Consider the following 23,462-nt stretch of genomic DNA (forward strand, 5'->3'; position numbering starts at 1 on the left):
AGCGGATCCAGAAATTCTCGGTATCTCGGGATCTTTGGGGCTCGGGTGGCCGCTTACATTTTTACTAGACTTAGCTTTGCTATTGCTAAGGGTGTGGGAGCCCAGATTGTCTCTCGGCTCCCCACCAATTTCATGTAAACTTTTATTCTTATTTTAATGAAAGCTGCGCGCATCCCTTTATAATAATAATAATAATAATAATAATAATAATAATAATAATAATAATAATAATAATAATAATAATAATAATAATAATAATAATAATAATAATAATAATAATAATCATAATAATCATAATAATCATCATAACAATAACAATAACAATAACAATAACAATAACAATAACAATAACAATAACAATAACAATAACAATAACAATAACAATAACAATAACAATAACAATAACAATAACAATAACAATAACAATAACAATAACAATAACAATAACAATAACAATAACAATAACAATAACAATAACAATAACAATAACAATAACAATAACAATAACAATAACAATAACAATAACAATAACAATAACAATAACAATAATAATAATAATAATAATAATAATAATAATAATAATAATAATAATAACAATAATAATAATAATAATAATAATAATAATAATAATAATAATAATAATAATAATAATAATAGTAATCATAATAATCATCATAACAATAACAATAACAATAACAATAATAATAACAATAATAATAACAGTAACAATAATAATAATAATAATAATAATAATAATAATAATAATAATAATAATAATATTAATAATAATATTAATAATAATAATAATAATAATAATAATCAACATCATAATAATCATAATCATAATCATAATCATAATAATAGTAATAGTAATAATACTAATAATAATCATAATTATCATAATAATAATAATAATAATAATAATAATAATAATAATAATAATAATTAAAATAATAATAATAATAATAATAATTAAAATAATAATAATTAAAATAATAATAATAATAATAATAATAATAATAATAATAATAATAATAATAATAATAATAATAATCGTATTTGTATAATAGTATTAATAATAATAATAATAATAATAATAATAATAATATTAATAGTAATAGTAATAATAATAATAATAATAATAATAATAATAATAATTGTATTTGTATAATAGTAATAATATGATAATTACATAGTTTTCTAATTGATTCCTTATACCCTATGACCTACCTATATAAATAGACCTTACTCACCATAAAACACAAATAATTCACATAAGAGAAAAGAGAAGGGCGAACTAGCTATGAGATCGTCACAAGGTAATTTTCTAATCGTCTCATAACATACTCACCTTAAGATTGATATAACTCATACATTAGACCGCCTCTAGACTAGCTAGGACCGTGACCTTGACCGTGGGACACCAGGGGGTGACCGATCGCATGTTGGACCGTCGTTGACTGTCAAAGAGGGGGTGTTTGACCGGGGTTTTGTGGTGGTGTTTGTTGGCTTAAACAATATATAAGACTCGATTTTTTGCCCATGACGCACCTGACTCAGACCAGACCTGGGCTGGGGTTGGTATCAGGGTGGTTGGTCGACCATGTTGGGTGGTCGTGGGGGGCCAGGGGTGGCTTTTGAGGTGATGGTGGCCGGAATTTCGCAAAATAGAGGAAGAATTGTTTGTTGTTTTGCTGTCGGTGATGGGTGGTGGTTGTGGTGTTGCAGATAGGTCGAGAGGAGGTGGGACCACCCCTGGAGGCACCGTTGGTCAGTGGTGATGGCGGTGGTGGCCAGAGGTGTAGTGGTGTTGTGTAGGTGTTGGGTTGAGTTTTGTTGTCGGGTTTGAGGGGTGGTTGTAGGTCGTGGTTACCTGGTGGGTTTAGGGCGAGGGTTGTTGGTTGGTAGCTAGGTTCGATTGTGCTGGTGGTGTTAGGAGGTGACCATCGTGGTGCAGGCGGTTGACCACGGTGGAGCTGATGGTGTCGGGTTTTCGGTATTGTTGGTGTCGTTTGTTGTTGTTGTTAGGGCTCATATTTGGCAGCCGAGTGTGGTGATTTTGCTGGTATTGGTCAGGCAAGGTGGTGGTGGTCAGTCGTGGTAGAGTTAGTGGTCACGGTGGGGCTGAGATGGTGGTGTTGTCATGGGTATGTCGAGGTTTTAACGGGGGTGTTTGTGGGAAGTTTAACATTGTTTAAACTATGGGTTATGAGGGATATTTGGTTAATTACCGAGACGGGTTTATGCGGGTGTTCTTGGGATTTGAATTGGGTGTTTGGGTAATTGTTAAAGACGGATTTTAATTAAGGCCATTTGCGTAATTATAACTAATGAATATAATTAATTTATATAAACAAGTTAAATTGTACAATTAGTAATTATAATAATTACTTGTCTAGGTAACGAATTTGTGGGAAGTTGTGTTAATTGGATTTCTATTTACTCGAATTGCTGTTATGGGATTTGCTTGCCATGTAGGATAATATACTCATCTTAACTGTGTCTGTTTAAATTGACTTGAGCATGGAATATGATAATTGTTGTTGAGATTTGATATATTGTCATGACAAGGATTATTATAATTGAAATTGAGCTGTTATAATAGATTGGTTGAATTTCCTATGTTATGTATGGAAGTTGTTGAGAATGGATTGTGAGTATTGGATGGCCCCAGGCTGGTTCTGCAGACCATGTCTCTGGTGGATAATGTGAATGTATATTGGATTGCCCCAAGCTTAGTCTCTGGTGGATAACGTGTGTGATTAATTGGAAGGCCTCAGGCTTAATCTCTAGTGGATGATGTGGACAGTTGATGTTGAGATATGACATGTTGACAATAGCGAGACTGAATTGTTGCTTTATAATTATGACGTATTTTATCCTACTCAACCTCGTGGTTGACAGTGTATTCGTGAACACCTGTGATGAACCGTAACCGGAGAGCAGATTTGATAGGTACTTAAGATTAGCTGACTTGGGAGCTTATAGGGATGCTTGAGGACTCCGCCAGTCTACCTAGAAGTCTAGCTCATATAGATTTATTATTCACTTTATTTATTTCCGCTGCGAGTTGTAATTAATTTTATGTTGAGTTTTGTTGGTTTAATTTGTAATAAACATGTAATCGCTAAATTTTATCTAAAGTACTTTGGTTTGTTGTACTTTGTTATTCATTACCTCGAGAAACCGAGAAGGTAACGCTCTCGTTTACTTGGGATGTCTACCTAAAGGCTTCTGAATAAATTGGGGTGTTACAAGCACGCTTAATTGTGGAGTTCTTTTACATGGATGACCATAAAAGAAAGTGCACTTTGTTGATATGAGTAGTACATTCAATCCCTTTAAGCACTAGTTAGTTAAGCCTATCACTGAACCTTTTCAATTAACGTGGAGTATTACACTCCATCACTATCCTATTATAACAACTTTTCATATCATCCTATCAAAAAAAATCAAGCAGAATAGAGAACTCATTTTGGTAGGTATTGGGTCTTTATTTCACCTATCAAGATCAGTTGAACTCAATTATGCTACCCATCACCCACTTTAAAACATTGTTAAACCAATAAAATAGTACTCCGAGTCCCTCCCTTAATTACCATCTACACCACAACCCCTCTTTTATATCCTCACCTCTAACAACCATCACTCTAAAGCAACAAGGAGAACTAGAATAACCTTCCCACACTGAGAATTAGCGAGACAAAATTAGTAGTAGAAAAAATAAGATTAACTGCAAACTCAATGCTATAACAAATGAAAATGTCAAATGAACATTATTTTCTACCTTAACCATGATCTTGAACTTTGTTTGAATTAAACTCGGCTTTTTGGCTCAATTTGGAACTCGTGGAAAGTGCTCTGTAGAAATGATACAGTTAGAGGAATTCTGTTAGGAATTCTGTTGAGATTCTGTTAGAATTAGTTATTACTTAGCTGTCATAACAAAATCAGTTACTCTTCCAAATATAGATTTCTATAAATAGTTATCTTGTAATCATTTTCTTCATTCATTCATAATCAATACAATTCTCTCTCAATTCTTTCTATCTCTTCTCTTGTATCTTCTCTCAAACTTTCACCATTAAAACAAGGTTGATACAGCTGAGCACATAGCTCCTGTATCATTGGTATCAGATAGGTTATCCTGGCGCCAACACGCAATCGATCGAAAATGGAGGGTCAAGTCACTTCTTTACAACAACAACTTTAAGAACAAGCGAAGAAATTGGATGAACAAGCCCTACCGAACGCTCAATTATGCCAAAATATGACACAAATGATGGGTATGTTCCAGAATATTCAACACCAACTTCAATAAGCAAGGGATAGTAATGGAATTCTTACTTCAGAATCTGGGCATGGAACTGGGATCCCAACCAGGAATCTTGGGTTTGTTCCTAAACTTGACTTTCCCTCTTTTGATGGTAATGGTGTTGTTACTTGGGTGCAAAAATGCAGTAGATATTTTGCTTTATGTAAAATAGCTGATTCTCAGAAAGTGGACATGGCTTGTTTGAATATGGTGGGCAAGGCTGAATTATGGGCTTCAAACTACTTATCTGTTCATGCTAATGTTGCTTGGGAAAAGTTTGCAATTAATTTGTCTGCAAGATTTAGGGATGATCTTAGCTATAATATTGTGGAAAATTTTAATAAATTGGTTCAAACGAGTTCCATAACTCAATATATTGATGAGTTTGAACAACTAAAAGGGTTAATGCAACAAAAGAATCCATTATTGCCTGATAATTTCTTTTTAGACAGTTTTATTGGGGGTCTTAAGCCAACCATAAAACCATTTGTTAGAGCTTTTAAACCCACTAATATGGCTGATGCAATAGAGTTTGCTCGATGTTAGGAAGATGCTATTCAGGTTAGTTTGACAGTTCATTCTCATTCTGCTAAACCCTATAATTCTTTTTCCAAACAACCCTCTCAACAATCTCCATTGTTACCCACACCAAAAATGGCCCCTCTCAAAAATGTTACCACCACTTATCCACCAAAACCAGGGCAGAGGAATTATATTCCTGCATATATCAGGGCTGATAAAATAGCTAAGGGGGAGTGCTATTACTGCAATCAACCTTATGATAGGAATCATAAATGTCCTTTTAAGGAAAAACAGGTGTTTACTGTGGAATGCGGGGTTTGGATGAGTGTGAAGAGGAAGTTGATTTAGAATTGGGGGTTGAAGAAGAGCAGTTGGCTGAAATAGTGCTCTTGATAGATGAGCCTTGTATTTCTGTTAATGCACTGTCAGGAAACCCAGGGTATCAAACTATGAGAGTGGTGGGATTTGTTAATAAAAAGCCTATACACATTCTTATTGATTCGGAGAGTACTCATAACTTCATGGATGTGGCTTTGGTTCATCAACTTGGTTGCAAGATTGACACCATTGCTCCACAGTCAGTAACAGTTGCTGATGGTAGCCCTTTAGCTTGTCAGAATATTTGCAAGGGGTTCAGTTGGGTGTTACAGAATCATACCATAGTCACTGATGCCCTACTTATTCCTTTGGGTGGTTGTGATATGGTGTTGGGAGTCCAATGGCTCAGTACTTTAGGGCATGTCCAATGGGACTTCAGAAAATTGGTCATGCAATTCCAGTGGAATGGGGAACCTGTGGTGTTAAAAGGAGTTCCTACTCAAAAGATTAAACTCATTCAAGGGAAACAGGCTGATAAATGTGTATTGGAATCTACTCAATTGTGTTTATTGCAACTGGTTCCAAAGAACATGGAAGGGCCATTCTCTTCTCTGAATATTGGGTACCATTCCTTAACTGAAGATGTTGATAACAAACATCCTGTTCTTCTCAATCTTTTGGAGCAGTATAAGAAGATCTTTGAGGAGCCTAGATCATTGCCTCCATCTCGAGGGGTATTTGATCATAAAATACCTTTGACATAGGGTTCTGAACCAATCAGTATAACGCCTTACAGATACCCATTGGTAAAGAGGGACATTATTGAGAAACTGGTGCAAGAGATGTTAGAAAAAGGTACAATACAAGTTAGCTCCAGTCCATTTGCATCTCCAGTAGTACTGGTGGGCAAAAAAGATGGCTCTTGGAGGCTTTGTGTGGATTATAGGGAGTTAAATAGAAGAACAGTGAAGGATAAATTTCCTATCCCTGTTGTTGATGAGCTAATTGATAAATTGGCAGGTGCCATAATTTTTACAAAGCTTGATTTAAGGGCTGGTTATCACCAGTTAAGGGTTAATTCAGAGGATGTGTACAAAACAGCATTTAAAACCCATGGAGGGCACTATGAGTTTCTGGTTATGCCTTTTGGCTTAACCAATGCACCAGCTTCGTTCCAAAGTTGGATGAACTCTACCTTTAGACCGTTTCTTCGGAAGTGGGTATTGATCTTTTTTGATGACATCTTGATATATAGTAAAACTCAAGAAGAACATTGGAAGCATTTAAAATTGGTGTTTCAGCTAGTGCAACAAAATAACATGTATGCCAAAATGTCAAAATGTGCATTTGCTATGGAGAAAGTAGAGTACTTGGGACATTTCATCTCGGGCAAAGGGGTAGAAACTAATCCTAAGCAAGTACAAGCTGTAGCTGAGTGGCCAACACCCAAATCTGTTAAGGATTTGAGAAGCTTCCTTAGGTTAGCTGGCTATTACAGGAAGTATGTGAGGAATTATGCAATTCTGAGTAGACCTTTAACTAATTTGTTGAAGAAAGGGGCTTATACTTGGACTGCTATAGCCCAAGAGGCATTTGAAGCTTGAAGTTAGCACTCACTTCTGCTCCTGTGCTTGCAGTACCAGATTTTTCTCAAACATTCATTGTTGAAACCGATGCATCAAATGAAGGTATTGGGGCTGTTCTTATACAGTCAGGTCACCCTTTGGCCTATATTAGCAGGGGGTTAGGACCAAAATGGCAAAAGCTGTCAGTCTATGAGAAAGAGTTATTGGCCATAGTATTTGCAGTCCAGAAATGGGAGCAATACTTATCAAGTCAGCATTTCATCATCAAAACTGATCAAAAGAGTTTAAAATGGCTATTGCAGCAGAAAATTTCCACACCCTTTCAGCAGTTTTGGCTTTCTAAGTTGATGGGGTTTGACTATGAGATAGTGTATAGAAGTGGTAAGGAGAATTTAGCTGCTGATGCATTATCAAAGGTAACTGCATCTGAAATATTGTGTTTAGCTATTTCAATGGTGGATTCTGACTTAGTTCAGAAGATCAAGGACAGTTATGTTCAGGATTCCCACTTATCTTCCATTTTACAATCCTTGCAGCAACAACAATCTGTAGGACACCATACTTTATTGGATGGGTTGATAAGAAGAAAAGGGAAAATAGCAGTTGGGGTAGATGAAGACCTAAGATCACAAATTTTAACATGGCATCATTCGTCAAGTGAGGCTGATCATGCAGGAAGAGATGGTACCTTGAGGAGGGTTAAATCCTTATTCTATTGGAAGGGAATGACCAAGGACATTAGTTGGTTTATCAAACATTGTCAAGTGTGTCAAGCAGCTAAACATGAGAATGTGGCATATCCTGGTTTGCTACAACCTCTACCAATTCCTGAGGAGGTTTGGATTGATATATCATTGGACTTTATAACTATATTGCCTAAATCCATGGGTAAGGAGGTAATTCTGGTTGTGGTTGACAGACTAAGCAAATGTGCTCATTTTATAGCTTTATCCCATCCCTTTACTGTTGTGCAAGTAGCTCAAGCATATTTGGACAATGTGTTCAAATTACAAGGCTAGCCTAGAAGTATAGTTAGTGACAGAGATCCAGTTTTTCTAAGTCAATTTTGGAGGTCTTTATTTTCTCTACATGGGACTGAATTCAAGTACTCATTAGCCTATCACCCCCAGACCGATGGTCAAACAAAGGTGGTTAACAGGTGTCTTGAAGCATATTTGAGGTGCATGTGTGGAGATCAATCCAAAGATTGGAGTATATGGTTGCCATTAGCTGAATGGTGGTTTAATACTCACTTTCACACTGCTACAGGGCTTACCTCTTATGAAGTGGTTTACAATCAGCCACCACCTCTTCACTTACCCTATGTTCCTGGAGAATCTAGGGTGGATGTTGTAGATAGATCAATGCAAAAAAGGGAATTAATGGTGACTTTGCTAAAACAGAATCTGGTAAAGGCTCAATCCAGAATGAAGCAATTAGCAGATCAGCATAGGCCTGAGAGAACCTTTGCTGTGGGAGATTGGGTGTGGCTTAAATTGCAGCCCTATAGACAACAGTCAGTGCAGCAGAGAAGTAATCAGAAGCTTGCTCACAAGTTTTATGGACCATTCCAAGTTGTAGCTTTAATTGGAAAGGTAGCATACAAACTCAAGCTACCAGCATCATCCTTGATACATGATGTTTTTCATGTATCTCAACTTAAAAGATTTTATGGCAATTTACCTATGGCTACACACATTCCCCCTTGGTTCCAAGGACAATCTTTTATTCAGTCTCCAATACCACGGGCCATCTTAGAAAGGAGATCATTGAAGTTTCAGAATAGAGCACAAGTGTAATACTTGGTTCAGTGGGAGGGCTATCCTGCTTCAGAAGCTACTTGGGAGCCTGCTGAAAGTTTTAAGGAGCGATTCCCTCAGTTTGATGTTCAAGTGACTTGAGGACAAGTCAAGTTTTTAAGGAGGAAGAAATGATACAGTTAGAGGAATTCTGTTAGGAATTATGTTGAGATTCTGTTAGAATTAGTATTTACTTAGCTGTCATAACAGAATCAGTTACTCTTCCAAATATAGATTTCTATAAATAGTTATCTTATAATCATTTTCTTCATTCATTCATAATCAATAAAATTCTCTCTCAATTCTTTCTATCTCTTCTCTTGTATCTTCTCTCAAACTTTAACCATTAAAACAAGGTTGATACAGCTGAGCACATAGCTCCTGTATCAAGAAAATTCCACAGAATAAATGAAAATAATCAGCACCATTATTTTTTAGGACCAGGAAGTGAAAAGGTCATTTCTTTAGTTCTTAATCTTTGATTTTGTCAAGAACTTCATCAACAGAAGATTTGTTGATATATACACATGGCTTTTTAACTTTTGGTGAATATATGATATAAGTTCAATGGGTGTTGAACGATGTATTAGGTTTAATGTGATTGTGTTGTTTCTCATTAACGTAATTGTAATACTTAAATACAAACCGACTTGGGTCAAAGCCCATATAAAACATATAGCCTAATCCGGCCTAATACTCCCCCTCAAACTGGAGCATGGAGATTAAGAATGCCCAGTTTGCGAAGGAGAAAAGAAAACTTAGGGGACGCTAAAGCCTTAGTGAAAATGTCCGCCAGTTGTAAATTCGTTGCAACATACGACGGACGAACCAAACCATCAGAAATAGCATCCCGGATAAAATGACAATCCACTTCAATATGTTTCGTTCGCTCATGGAAAACCGGATTTTGAGCAAGCTGAAGCGCGGATTTATTATCACAGAAAATCGACATAGGCTTTGGAACATCAACCCTAAGAGTAGAGAGCAAACCCAAGAGCCATTTCATCTCGCAAAAGATCGAAGCCATGGACCGATATTCGGCCTCAATCGTAGAACGAGACACAGTCGGTTGTTTCTTAGTTTTCCAAGAAATGGGGGAATCACCAAGGAAAACAATCCAACCCGAGATAGACCGGCGAGATGAAGTACACTTCGCGTAATCGGAATCACACCACCCAGAAACTGCAAGAGTGCTATCCGAACGAAGAAAAATACCTTGACCCGGCGAGCCCTTGAGATACCGCACCACCCTAAGAGCAGCATCCATGTGCTCCTTACGTGGATGGTGTAAGAATTGGGACAAAATATGAACGGCATATGAGAGATCCGGGCGTGGTAACTGTAAGATAGACAAGATGCCCAACTAACCGTCGATAAGGTTCGACATCCTCGAGAACATCACCAGACGCCTCACCCAATCGATGATTTTGTTCGATTGGTGTGGAGCTCGGTTTGGACCCCAATAATCCTGCTTCAGAAATAATATCCAAAGTGTATTTGCGTTGACAAAGGTATATTCCTTCTGAATTACGGGCAACTTCGATGCCCAAAAAATATTTCAAGATACCCAAATCTTTCATATGAAAGCATTGACCTAAATAGGCCTTAAACTTAGAAATAGCAGCAGCATTATTCCCGGCGATGACAAGATCATCAACATAAATGAGAACATGAAGACATACCTCACCCGTAGAATAGCTGAATAAAGAATAATCCGAGTAGGATTGGGTAAAACCATATTTGCGAAGAGCAGAAGCCAACTTGGCAAACCAACATCGCGGTGCCTGACGAAGTCCATATAAATATTTGAGCAGACGACAAACTTTACCCTCTTTTCCTTTGCCAAAGCCAGGTGGTAACTTCATATATACTTCCTCCGATAAATCGCCATGTAAGAAAGCATTATGAACATCCATTTGGTGTAGCTCCCAATTTTTACAAGCAGCAATAGTGAGTAAAGTACGTACCATCACCATCTTAACAACCGGCGCAAATGTTTCACCATAATCAATTCCGTCAATTTGCTGATTGCCAAAAATGACTAACCGTGCCTTATAACGCTCAATGCTCCCGTCGGTTTTATATTTAATTTTGTAAACCCAACGGCAACCCAAGGCTTTCTTACCCAGAGGCAAAACAGCTAACTCCCAAGTACCATTATTCTCAAGTGCGGTAATCTCATCCTGCATAGCCTTACACCAACTCGGATTCGTCATAGCCATTTTGAAATTAGAAGGCTCGACATTAGTGGTTAGTGCTGCAAGAAACTTATTATGGCGAGAGGAAAAATTCTGACAATTGAAATAATTAGCAAGGGCATAAGGAGTACCTAAAGAAGATGAAGACGGTGAGTCAGGCGGCGTGATAGGGGGCGTGTCTGGTGGCGTGTTAGCAATAGTATTCAACACATAATCACTCAAGTGTGGTAGGGCCGTTTTGATCTGTGGCCACGACCAAGAACCTCGGCAGCCGACCCATTATCCACCTGGGATGGTCCCTGATTAATTTCACCACCCGCTGCCCCAACATCCCGGCAGTATCAGCCGAGTCCCCGGACTCCCCCTCAATAACAGGCGCCTCTCCGGACTCCCCCGCAATAAGAGGCAGCTCATTAAAGGAAGGGGAAGAAGAAGGCGAGCTACTAGACGGGGCATACGGGAATGAATCCTCATAAAAATGAACATCTCGACTCACAAAAATATCTCGAGTAGCGAGGTCGTAAACCCGCCACCCTTTTTTGTTATGTGGGTAACCGAGAAAGATACACGTACGACTCCGTTTGGCAAACTTGTCACCTTTTGTATTTTGTTTATGGACAAAGCAAAGGCACCCAAAAATACGCAAATTAGCATAAGACGGAGCCGAACCAAAAAGAATTTCATATGGCATTTTATTGTGGAGAAGAGTAGAGGGAGTACGGTTTATTAAATAAGCAGCAGTTAAAACACACTCGCCCCAAAATTGAATAGGTAAATGCCCTTGAAACATAAGTGCACGAGCGACATTTAGGATATGACGGTGTTTGCGCTCAACACGACCATTTTATTGAGGGGTCCCGACACAACTTGTTTGGAACAGAATGCCATTTTTGAAAAAATAATCAGCCATTTCATTAAATTCCGTACCATTGTCGGACTGAACAACCTTAACTTGCTTTGAGAATTGGGTTCGAACCATAGCTATAAAACTCAGGAACATGTGGGTGACCTCGGTTTTGTCGAGTAAGAGATAAACCCAAACGGCCCTAGAACAATCATCAACTATGGTTAAAAAATACTTTGCCCCACAAGACAAAAGCGTACGGTAAGGACTCCACAAATCACATTGGATGAAATCAAAAACGGCACCAGCTTTATTAGAATTCAAACTAAAACTTTGTCGACATTGTTTTGATAAATGACAAACATCACAAATATGGTCTAAATTGAAGGAATTAAAATTGCTAACATTTGGAAGAAATTGTAGAACTTTATTAGCAGGATGACCAAGACGCTTATGCCATGTTTCCACCGAAAAATCAGAGCTAACCCGGTGTACAGCTGCTCGGTTCGCCGCACGCAAATAATACAGCCCGTCACGCAACTCACCTACTCCAATCTTCTTTGTAAAGAACGGTCCTAAATATGACAAGACAAGTTAGTAAAGCTTAAAACAAACGATGTAGCAGCCACAAGTTGAGACACGGAAAGCAAATTTCAAGTCAAACTCGGAACAAACAAAACATTATGAAGAATAAGAGAAGCATTAATATGAACTGAGCCAGCCACTTTTGCATAAACCGTGTGACCATTAGGAAGGCTAATCGGGCATAACGGAATATTATGGGACTCCGTTAACCAACGGACATCACCCGTAACGTGATGTGAAGCCCCCGTATCAACTATACAATCAAGTGACATACCACTAAGACGATCATGTGACGGAGAAGCATGAGAAGCAGCAGTCTAGACATTTGCTCGAGCCTGAGACCGTGAACCACCTCGTCTGGGCCGAGCCTTGAGCTCATCAAGGGTGCGTGTGATACCGTCGTTTTGTATCAAAGTTAAATTTATAAACCAAACTAAAACTATAGCTAGTGATAGTAAGGGTCGAACCACAGAGAGACAAGATCAATTCTATTTGCTATTTTTAATCTATTGTAGTAACAATTGTTGGGGGGGAGTTTTGGTTGGTTGATTCTAAACTAATTACTGAAATTTGAATGAAGTTTAAAATAGATTTTAAAAAGCAGCTAGGAAGTTCGGTTCACCATGGCTTAAGGGTCAGTCAAGTAAAGTCAAGGTCTGTCCAATACCGTCTCAGGATGTCAAATAGGTCCTCTAATTCCCTATTCGAACTAAGCCTCTCGGTCTTCTTTCACCCTAGAATGAAACTAGATTGCTTTCGCTCCACTAGTCTTTCCAACTACTTGTAAGAAATCTAACTCCGCTAATCTCTCAATCTAGCGAAGGGGTAAAATCTCACAAAAGTAAATAAGGCCGGTACGGGTTCAACCTAAACTTAATAAAATCAAGTCATGACGCCATGGATTCCCTAATTCCTAGCATAAGAATTTAGCTACGCATGATTAAGAATATGACAATTGCAAAATTAAAGATATGGAACAAAATTGACATGATTGAATTAGAATTAAAACTAAAGGACTAAAATTGAATTGCTTAAATATAAATTAGCAGAAATTAGAAATAAATGAACAAGAATAAGAGAAGATTGAAATTTAATTAAAGCTTACTAAATAATTTGATGAACAAACAATTGATCGTAATCCGTAGCCTCCACTTTTCGTTCCCAAAACTAGGTCTAAAACTTCAGTTGGTGAATGATAAAAATAAAGCTTAACCTAAATTGTTTGTTACGTCCTACTGATAAAAGTCTACCAAAAGATAAATTCCCCGTGGGCTTTTACAAAAGACAATCTTATAAAAGAAAACGCAGTTTCGAAATCTAGTCGATCGACCAGGCGAAGCAGTCGATCGACCGCCCAGTACAGTGCTGGCAACACTGCTTCCTCTGCTGAACTCCATGGTCGATAGACTAGAGTCACTGGTCGATAGACCAGTCGCACTGTAGCAGCCTCTCTCTGCTCTAACAAACAGCCTCCCACTTCACGCACGCATTCCGAGACGATCAAGTTCCGAGCTCCTAACTTCATAGTTTCCATAAAATACCCCCGGGAACAGATAAAGGTTTGATTTAGCTTACTTTCAATCAATTCCTACAATAATGACATAGGAAATACAAAGTAAAACGTTTCGGGAGAAATAATAGCTTAAAGCTAACAATTACGCATAGAAATACGTGCCAAAACCACTAATAAAGTGTATAGAATATGCACGTATCAAATCTCCCCAAACCAAACCTTGCTTGTCCCCAAGCAAGCACTAAGACTCAATCTAAACACCTATTGGAACGGATTTCTTTCTCAAAACAAGGACGTATTATCATGCCCAACCAATTTAGTGAAACAAATAATATCAAAGCATTTTGTCAAGCGCAAACGAGTTGAACATGTTCAAGAATTTACCAAACTTTTGACCTTGCAAGACTCGTGTATATCGGACTCTCACGGGTCGCTCATTCACTCAATTTTAAGAATAGGATGAGAATTTAATTGTGCAAGATAGAAGAATGAACGAAATAAGTCTCTCACCTAACTACGACCCATAAAAACATGCCTGCAATCTAACATGAATAAAATCTCTACAACCGTACGTATGCATTCCAACCATTTAATAACCATGACACATGCCGAGGCGATTTGGGATTGTGAGGCTACGGGTAAGAAGGGGCTAAAATAAATTCGGATAGGAGGAGATAAAGCCGAGCAAGCAACTCCTAAACACTAAATTTTTGAATACTTCCCAACTTCGTACTCGAGAGAAAATCAAAACGGTGCTGAAAGCACAAATCTCACAATCTCCCAAAATAATAATAATTCCCCAAATAATATGAATAGCAACATGGGAATAAAAATCACCATCCAAAAATTATACTAATCATGTGATTTTTTTCTTTTTTTTTTCTTTCTGCCTCTTTTTTCAATACCTGATCTGGCAGTCGATCGACCAGGTGATGCAGTCGATCGACCACCCCTTTTGACCTGAACCTCCTCTGCTTCAGTTCAATTTCCTTTTTTTTTTCAATTCAAAGTTTCCCTTCATTTCCCAACATATCATCCAAAACTGATGCATCTCTTACATGAGACAATAAAAACCAAATCGCAAAATAATATTCCCGAATAACTACCCTTACTAGCTCGGCTAGGTTGGCTAAATTTGGAATGTGGTTTATGAGACATAAAAGGCAAATTTGGCTTTTGTGGGGCTTATGGGCAAAATGAAATAAAAGGAACCTCTTCCACATGTGTCAGCAAACCGCAAAACCAAATGCATACAGGTATTAAGCAGATAAAATTCATGTTTATGCAAATTTATGGGACATGCCTTACGAGGAGTAACTACTCTCATTCCTACATGAAACCGGTCATAAATGACACCAGTTTAAATAAGCTCTAACCTTAGAAATTTTAAGTAGTTTGCCAATATTGAGTCAAGTCTATTCGTTTAGTAAAATTCCAACAAAAACTCGTAGACTATGCAAGTGACATACTCAACGCCATTAAAAGTGCAAGGAAGGGCAATGAGACAATACGTAAAGCAATTTTATCATAGAAATCCATCCATTCCGACTTGACCTACATGCTAACATAAACGTGATATTTTTGTATTTTTGTTTGTTTTTTTTTTTTAAGAAAAATGCAAATGCATGCGGAAATGCAATAAACATGACCTAAAAATGCGAGTAAAACAATGCAAATGTGACAAGCATATGCATATACTCTCCCCAAACTAAAACGCGCGATGCCCTCATTGCGCTCATCAACTAAACAGCAGCATCCAAAAACAGGGAGGGATATAAACATCTACAGAAGAAATGGAAACTAATGAAAAAGAAACGGGAACTCACTAAATACGGCCTCCCCAAACCAAGCATAAAAACGGGGAGGCAGAAAGCTGCTACTGGTCCTCCTTTGGCTCATACTCGGAACCGCTCGCCTCATATGACCCTGAGTCGTCCTCCTCCTCCTTCTCAGCAGCAGCAGTGGGAGTAGACGTCGTAGCAGGCGGAGGATATCCGCCCTCCGGGGGAACAAAGAAAGACGGGTGGGTCCAGGGACCCCGTGGGAGCATCCCTGTCCGAGCAAACTCCTCATAAACCGGGTACATGGCAAGAGCCATGTCCATTCTATGCTGATCAAAACTCCTGCATAAGTCACCCAACACACGTGATGAGTCATAATTATATACATATTTATGCCTCCCCTTAATTACTTTTGATACGATTTTCGTGCTAGTTTATATCATTTAGATGCCTTTTATGTTAGAATGTTGACACTTCCGCCTTTTGATGTTTAATGCAGGAATGATGCATTTGAGGAGCAAAGGAATGAAATGGGCATCGCGGAGTGAGCATGAAGGGATACACGAAGCATGGCATGAGAATCCATAAGAATGAAGGAAGAGAAGTTAAGAAGAAAACACGAAGAAAAGAGCTTCTTATTACCACTGACTCCTTTGAAGAGCCATATCTCGAGTTCTACAACAGATTTTCAAGTGATTCTAATTGGAGGTGAAAGCTTATCTTCTTAGCTTTCCAACGCCGCAAACATCGCTTGTTTCTGACAAGTAACGAAGAAATGGCGGTCGTTTGAAGTTCAGTGCGCGAAGCAGGAAATTGGTGCCTCGATCGAGTCAACCTTGGCTCGATCGAGGAACTTAATGCTCGATCGAGTCACTCTCGACTCGATCGAGGAACCAACCTAATCAACTAAATTTCGCAATGTCGAGAGTTGGGTGTTCTTGAACTTTGGTGCCTCGATCGAGTCACCCTTGGCTCGATCGAGGAACCTTCCAGTTTTATAATTCCCGCAACTTTCCTTAAGTCGGTTATGTATTGCTATAAATACCAAAACTCGTACCCTAAGTTATTTATGCTTTATTTTACATAGGTTTAGTATAGCTACCTTAGAAAACTCTCTCAAATACTTAGTTTAGTTTATTTATTGTTCTTCCTTCCGGATCTAAGTATTCCTTTATTACGGTATCAATCTTTCTTTAATAATTATTCTATCATTATTGTTTATGTTCTTAATTATGCTTTCTTATATCGTTATTATTGTTATTATAATTACTATGAGTAGCTAAATCTTCATCTAGGATGAAGGGGATCTAGGTTAATTAGAAAGGGGAAATTGATTAATTGCTAGTGAAATCGTTTAAGTTGCCGTTTGATTATTGTTCTTATTCTAGTTAATTAACTTAGGCCCGAGTTGTTAATTAGTGTAGCGAATTAATCCTTTCACCGACCGGGTTAGAATTAATATAGGCTGCGATAATCGAATAGATTGTATCTAATTATAGCGACCGCATGTTAGAATCAATCTAAAGGGCATAATAGAGTCGACCGATCTTATGACCTTAGACAACTTGGTAGATCTAGCAATTGATTAATAGACCCCATATAATTGACCTAGTGAACCGGAAATCCTAGACCTTCAATATTATTGTTATTTGCCCTTTAAATTACTTGCAATTAGCTGTTAGCATACAAACAATCAAAACCCCCAAAATTGGTTACTTTAAGACAAAATTAAATATAAACAAACTAGATAAACACCGCCTCCCTGTGGATTCGACCCTGACTTACCGCTAGCTATTTTGTTAGTAGGAGTTTAGGTTTAATTTGATTAAGGCCAACGACTGAAATAACCTTATCAAATTTGGCGCCGTTGCCGGGGAGGCAACAATTTGTCTGTTTGTTTTTGTTTAGTTTGTCTTTTGTCTCAGGGAACATCAGTTCCTTGAGACCGTTCTAATGTTTTCCATCGAGTTTCTACAGGATAAAGATGAGAACTTCCATGATTACATGCTTAGATGGAATGATTGGATTCGTTCCCATAATTATGAGGCTAAAATTCCACGGCTTACTATGTGCCTTACCATCATAAAAGGTATGAACAGACAAACCCAAGCCTACATTGATTCCATAAGTATGGGAGATTTTGGTGGTAAGAATATTGAAGATGTCCTTTCTTTCTTTGAATGGCTTGCTATTGAATGCATTAAACCCACTTTTTCATTTCAGCCGTCCATGGATGAGGGTGTGGGTGAGACCATAGAAACCGTTTTAAAGAATGAAAAAGATATTGAGGGAAATATAGAGGATGAGACCATATGCTCAGTTGATAACCCCTTCTTTGACGACAATCTAGAACCCCTCTATGACGATTTTCAGATAAAGTGAGTCACATGAGGAAGACTTGACAGACCCCTTAGATTACCCCTTTTGTGATGAGTCTTGGGATAAGGAGAGTGATGATGCGCGATTCGAAGATCTTGAGGTTAAATGGGACTCATGTGACGATTTTCGACTCTTTCTTTTGATACTTCCCCTTGATTATTGAATTTGATTCTAATTTTGAGTCTAGTGAGGTTTATTTTATTACACCGTGCGAGAATGCATATTTTGATGTTTCGATGTTGAAGATGATATTGATGAATACTCGCACAAGGGCCCCTACTAAGGACCCTTTAGATGCTTTGATATGTTTTGAGACATGTGCAGGTGAATCTCCCATTTGGAAAGCTGAGCTGGATGCTTTAGAGGCTAAAATATATGGGATAGAGCCTATCAACAAAGGGAACGCGGAGGTATACGAGTCAGTGAATACTCCTAGCATGGTAGAGATAATATATTCTTTTGCCACTAATTCCGTCATTAGGAGCGGTAGACCTCCTGACCAAGAGGTAATTGTTGATGATAACTTCATAAGGATTACTGGTGTAGTGAGTGATAAATTACCTCGTATGACCTCTACTTTGTGCTTTTATACTCCATACTCTTTTGGTTGGACTAACAATTTGATGCGGTTTTGCTATAATTGTCATCAAATATTTGATATGCTGAGACGGTCCTTAACATTGATTTTATATGCTCCTGTTATATCTTGGTGCTACTTATGCTTTTGTGTAGCACATGCGCAGATTTATGATCGACTCTTAAGAGCTTTGAGCTGTTTTGATCGTTCCCAATTGCGGGTAATTGATATATAAAGAAAGGAAGAGCGGCAACAGATGCCTCGATCGAGTGGCATGGGGCTCGATCGATTCACCACGTTTTGGGTTTATTCATAGCCAGACGATGATAGGAATTGCGCGGATGATTATTTTCCCCTGTTTTGCAGCTGGTTTGGGGGAATTTCTTTGCTCTTACCCGGTATTCTCTTTCCTTGTACCTTATTTGATTGTATTATCTATTTCTTTTCCATTTCTTTTGTTAGTTGTGTCCTTTAGGTTGCTGGATTTGTGTGTGATTGCTATGCTGTAGGCGTCATAATGAGGACACTGTGACATTTAGGTTTGGGGGAGGAGTATAATTATGTTGTGTGATTTACTTTATGTTGTGTGCATTTATAAAAAATCCATAAAAATTAAAAATTTTATAAAATACAAAAACATGTTTTTACCTTTGTTTTAGGTCGAGTCTTGGTGAATTGAATAACAATGATGTTAAATTGCATTGTTTTTGCATTTGAATCCTATATAGTTGTCTATGTACATTGTTTTGACTCGTTAGCCATGAACACAAAGCTCATAATTCAAGTCTTAACCGTATTGACATGCCTTATATTTATTAGATTTGACACAATTACGTTGGTAAACTACTTAAATTCTGAGGTCTATAGAGCTTCCTAGGCCAGGAACATCAATAAACCGGTCTCATTTGTCAATTAGGCTTGAGTGTGGTTTCTCCTTGTGGAATGTGTAATATCAAATTGCATAAGTGTGACATTGATTTCTTGATACTTTTATTGCTTTCATTTGACTTAGTACATGTGGATAGGCGATTCTTATCGTTCAAATAAGCCTTACATTACCTTTTGTTAGCCCGTTTAAACCCTTGTAGCCAATATTAATTACATCCTATGAGCTACAATCCAAGAATTTGCCTACCTTTTCGGGACAGTCGCAGTTGCTTGTTTATCATGTCTATTTTGCTATTATGGTTGGGTTGGGACTTATTGTTGTCCTGTCGATATAGCAAAATAGTTTTAGCGATTGTGTTGTATCCTTGTGTTGGAAAAAGAAAAATATGAAGCAAAAGAAAAAAAAAAGAAAAAAAAAAAGAGAAAAAAAAAAGAGAAAAAAATCGAAAAATAGAAAAAGAGGAAAGAAAAAGAAAAGAGATTGCTTCATTTGGTTTTGTCAAGGATCAAAAGGATGGTTGTTAGAGCCTAATATATATTTGAAGAGTACATCATTCACTCTCGTGTGTTGTAAAGTTGAGATTATTTCTCTAAGTTGGGTGTATTTATTATCAAAGATTTGGTTTTTGTTTTGGTTAGCGCTGTGACTACCGTCTTAGCTCCACTTATCCATAACGTGCTTTGGCACAAACCATTTCTATCCCTTTAACCCATTTGCCACCTTTATTGCCCTTGATACATGTACTTTTGTCTACATATGATGATTGCATATTAGTTGGGGAAATCCCTATCACATTAGATTGCATGCATGTTTCATAAGTTGAGTGAGTGTTTCTACTTCTTTCTATCTTCACATATAACTCACCTTATATACTTATGAGTGCATGAGTGAATCCGCGAGAATCCGACTAATTTGTCTTGCAAGATCGAAAGGTATTTGGCATTTGTATCTAGTATGGTGACTTGAGACTTGAGCTATGTTTTCTATTTCCCGTACCTTTGAATTTGTTTTATTGGTAAACTTTAGTCATTGCTTTGTTACAAGATATGGATAGCTTGGGATTTGTATGTGCGTCAACATTAGCTCTGAGTCGTTTATTCGCCATTTGTATGATTGCCTTTTGTATCGTGTGTTGCTTTGCTTGAGGGCAAGCAAAGAGATGGTTTGGGGGAGTTTGATGAGTCATAATTATATACATATTTATGCCTCCCCTTAATTACTTTTGATACGATTTTCGTGCTAGTTTATATCATTTAGATGCCTTTTATGTTAGAATGTTGACACTTCCGCCTTTTGATGTTTAATGCAGGAATGATGCATTTGAGGAGCAAAGGAATGAAATGGGCATCGCGGAGTGAGCATGAAGGGATACACGAAGCATGGCATGAGAATCCATAAGAATGAAGGAAGAGAAGTTAAGAAGAAAACACGAAGAAAAGAGCTTCTTATTACCACTGACTCCTTTGAAGAGCCATATCTCGAGTTCTACAACAGATTTTCAAGTGATTCTAATTGGAGGTGAAAGCTTATCTTCTTAGCTTTCCAACGCCGCAAACATCGCTTGTTTCTGACAAGTAACGAAGAAATGGCGGTCGTTTGAAGTTCGGTCGCGAAGCGAGGAAATTGGTGCCTCGATCGAGTCAACCTTGGCTCGATCGAGGAACTTAATGCTCGATCGAGTCACTCTCGACTCGATCGAGGAACCAACCTAATCAACTAAATTTCGCAATGTCGAGAGTTGGGTGTTCTTGAACTTTGGTGCCTCGATCGAGTCACCCTTGGCTCGATCGAGGAACCTTCCAGTTTTATAATTCCCGCAACTTTCCTTAAGTCGGTTATGTATTGCTATAAATACCAAAACTCGTACCCTAAGTTATTTATGCTTTATTTTACATAGGTTTAGTATAGCTACCTTAGAAAACTCTCTCAAATACTTAGTTTAGTTTATTTATTGTTCTTCCTTAGGATCTAAGTATTCCTTTATTACGGTATCAATCTTTCTTTAATAATTATTCTATCATTATTGTTTATGTTCTTAATTATGCTTTCTTATATCGTTATTATTGTTATTATAATTACTATGAGTAGCTAAATCTTCATCTAGGATGAAGGGGATCTAGGTTAATTAGAAAGGGGAAATTGATTAATTGCTAGTGAAATCGTTTAAGTTGCCGTTTGATTATTGTTCTTATTCTAGTTAATTAACTTAGGCCCGAGTTGTTAATTAGTGTAGCGAATTAATCCTTTCACCGACCGGGTTAGAATTAATATAGGCTGCGATAATCGAATAGATTGTATCTAATTATAGCGACCGCATGTTAGAATCAATCTAAAGGGCATAATAGAGTCGACCGATCTTATGACCTTAGACAACTTGGTAGATCTAGCAATTGATTAATAGACCCCATATAATTGACCTAGTGAACCGGAAATCCTAGACCTTCAATATTATTGTTATTTGCCCTTTAAATTACTTGCAATTAGCTGTTAGCATACAAACAATCAAAACCCCCAAAATTGGTTACTTTAAGACAAAATTAAATATAAACAAACTAGATAAACACCGCCTCCCTGTGGATTCGACCCTGACTTACCGCTAGCTATTTTGTTAGTAGGAGTTTAGGTTTAATTTGATTAAGGCCAACGACTGAAATAACCTTATCAACACGTGAAACCGCCCTTTAGTCCATAACCGCAGGGATAACAATAGGTGCAGGGGGTCGAAAAGTAGCCGGGAAACCCGGCCCAGGAGTAGGAGTGGAGGAGGAAGGAACCCGTGAAGAAGAGGTACGAGCTCCTCTCGAGGTAGAAGCATGAGAGGAGCCTGCCCTAATAGGGAGCCTATAGCTAGGCAAGGGCGGTCGAGTCGCCCCCTCAACAGTAGTAAAGGGTAAAATAGGAGGGAGGGCAAGGATAGGAATGGGGTCGGAAATGAAAGAATCGATCTTCCACCGACCCCGAGTATCGACCCACTTCACGGACTTGACGTAGTCAAGGTCCATGAAGCGTGCAAGAGGGTCGAGAGGAGCCTCCTCTCGAGGAAATACAGGAACAAGACGGTGGGCTATACGAGTCACTAGCCCACCACAGACTATAGTGGTCAGAGAGGTGCCCTCACTTATAGTGTTGAAGTGAGAGGCAGTCAAATAAGCAATGTTATAAATGCGGGCTACCCGACTCTCGATGTTCAGGTAACCTGCCAAAATAGACAATTCAATTGCATTTATGTTATTTGACTTTTTCCGGCCAAAGATGGTGTTGGCCATCAGCCAGAAGTAGTAACGAAAGGGTGGTAAATGGACGGAAGTCCCCTTCCTCTTAGGGTCGTCCAGGTCGGATATGCACGACCACATGACCCTATGCACATCAGACGACTCCGAGGTGTTACCCTCGAAACACAGACCCAAATAACCAGCAAACTCAGCTAGTGTCAAGGAATAAGTGACATTAAACAGCCTAAAAGAGAAACAGGAGCTATTTTTATCAGTTTCAAAAGAAGTTTGGTCGAAAACAAATGAAGAGAAAAACTCAAGAGTCAAAATACAGTATGTGAACTCAGCCATGTCCACCAACCGTGACATCCCTGTCCCATTTAGCAGAGAAACAGCGGAGTCGAGACACCCTAGCTTTTCTAAAGTCGGTCTATGCAGAAAAAGGGTTGCTTGAACTTTCGTTTTTTCGACCAAAGTAAGAAATTTAGCTCTCTGTGAAGAGGAAGAGAAAATCACCTGCGGATAGCCAGGTAGACTATCCGTAGTTAACTCGACCATGAGCAGCGTAATCCGCGACTGATGCCCCCTGACTGCTGGACTGCCCACGGCCCACTGCCTTTTCCCCTTTCGTCATTTATGCTTCCTACAAAACTTAGCAAGTACAATTAGATTTCCCCAAACCCGAACACTGAGACACGTAAACCCTAAAATTCAAACGGAAAGCAACATACGAATTAGGGTTTATAAGAATTAGGGAAACGAAATTAACTCCTCCTAGTCGCTAAGATGGCTCGAAAATCAAAGGAAAAGGGATAACAAACGCAATTAAAGCACAAATTCGACAAGAAATTAGCCCCAAATCGATTTTTTCGAAACAATGTGAGGTTGCTCGAATTTGGGCATAAATATTCAGCAAAAATCGAATTTAAAGGACTAAAAGATGA

General features: G+C 38.1%; 1 protein-coding gene across 1 annotated transcript; it reads left to right on the plus strand.

The window, feature by feature from the left end:
* Window positions 1-4,334: 4,334 nt before the first annotated feature.
* LOC141630768 (uncharacterized) lies at window positions 4,335-4,861 on the plus strand. The gene is made up of 2 exons (XM_074443526.1): window positions 4,335-4,392; window positions 4,488-4,861. The coding sequence occupies exons 1-2, from the start codon at window positions 4,335-4,337 to the stop codon at window positions 4,859-4,861; spliced, it is 432 nt and encodes a 143-aa protein (XP_074299627.1).
* The last annotated feature ends 18,601 nt before the right edge of the window (window positions 4,862-23,462 follow it).

The sequence above is a fragment of the Silene latifolia genome, chromosome Y, assembly GCF_048544455.1.
Source record: "Silene latifolia isolate original U9 population chromosome Y, ASM4854445v1, whole genome shotgun sequence".
Taxonomy (NCBI): domain Eukaryota; kingdom Viridiplantae; phylum Streptophyta; class Magnoliopsida; order Caryophyllales; family Caryophyllaceae; genus Silene; species Silene latifolia.

Excerpts from the sequence above, each read along its gene's own strand:
- LOC141630768 (XM_074443526.1), top strand. The coding sequence starts at position 4,335 with ATGGAATTCTTACTTCAGAATCTGGGCATGGAACTGGGATCCCAACCA. Across the intron at positions 4,393-4,487 it reads ATCCCAACCAGGAATCTTGG|CTGATTCTCAGAAAGTGGAC; the intron begins GTTTGTTCCTAA and ends TATGTAAAATAG.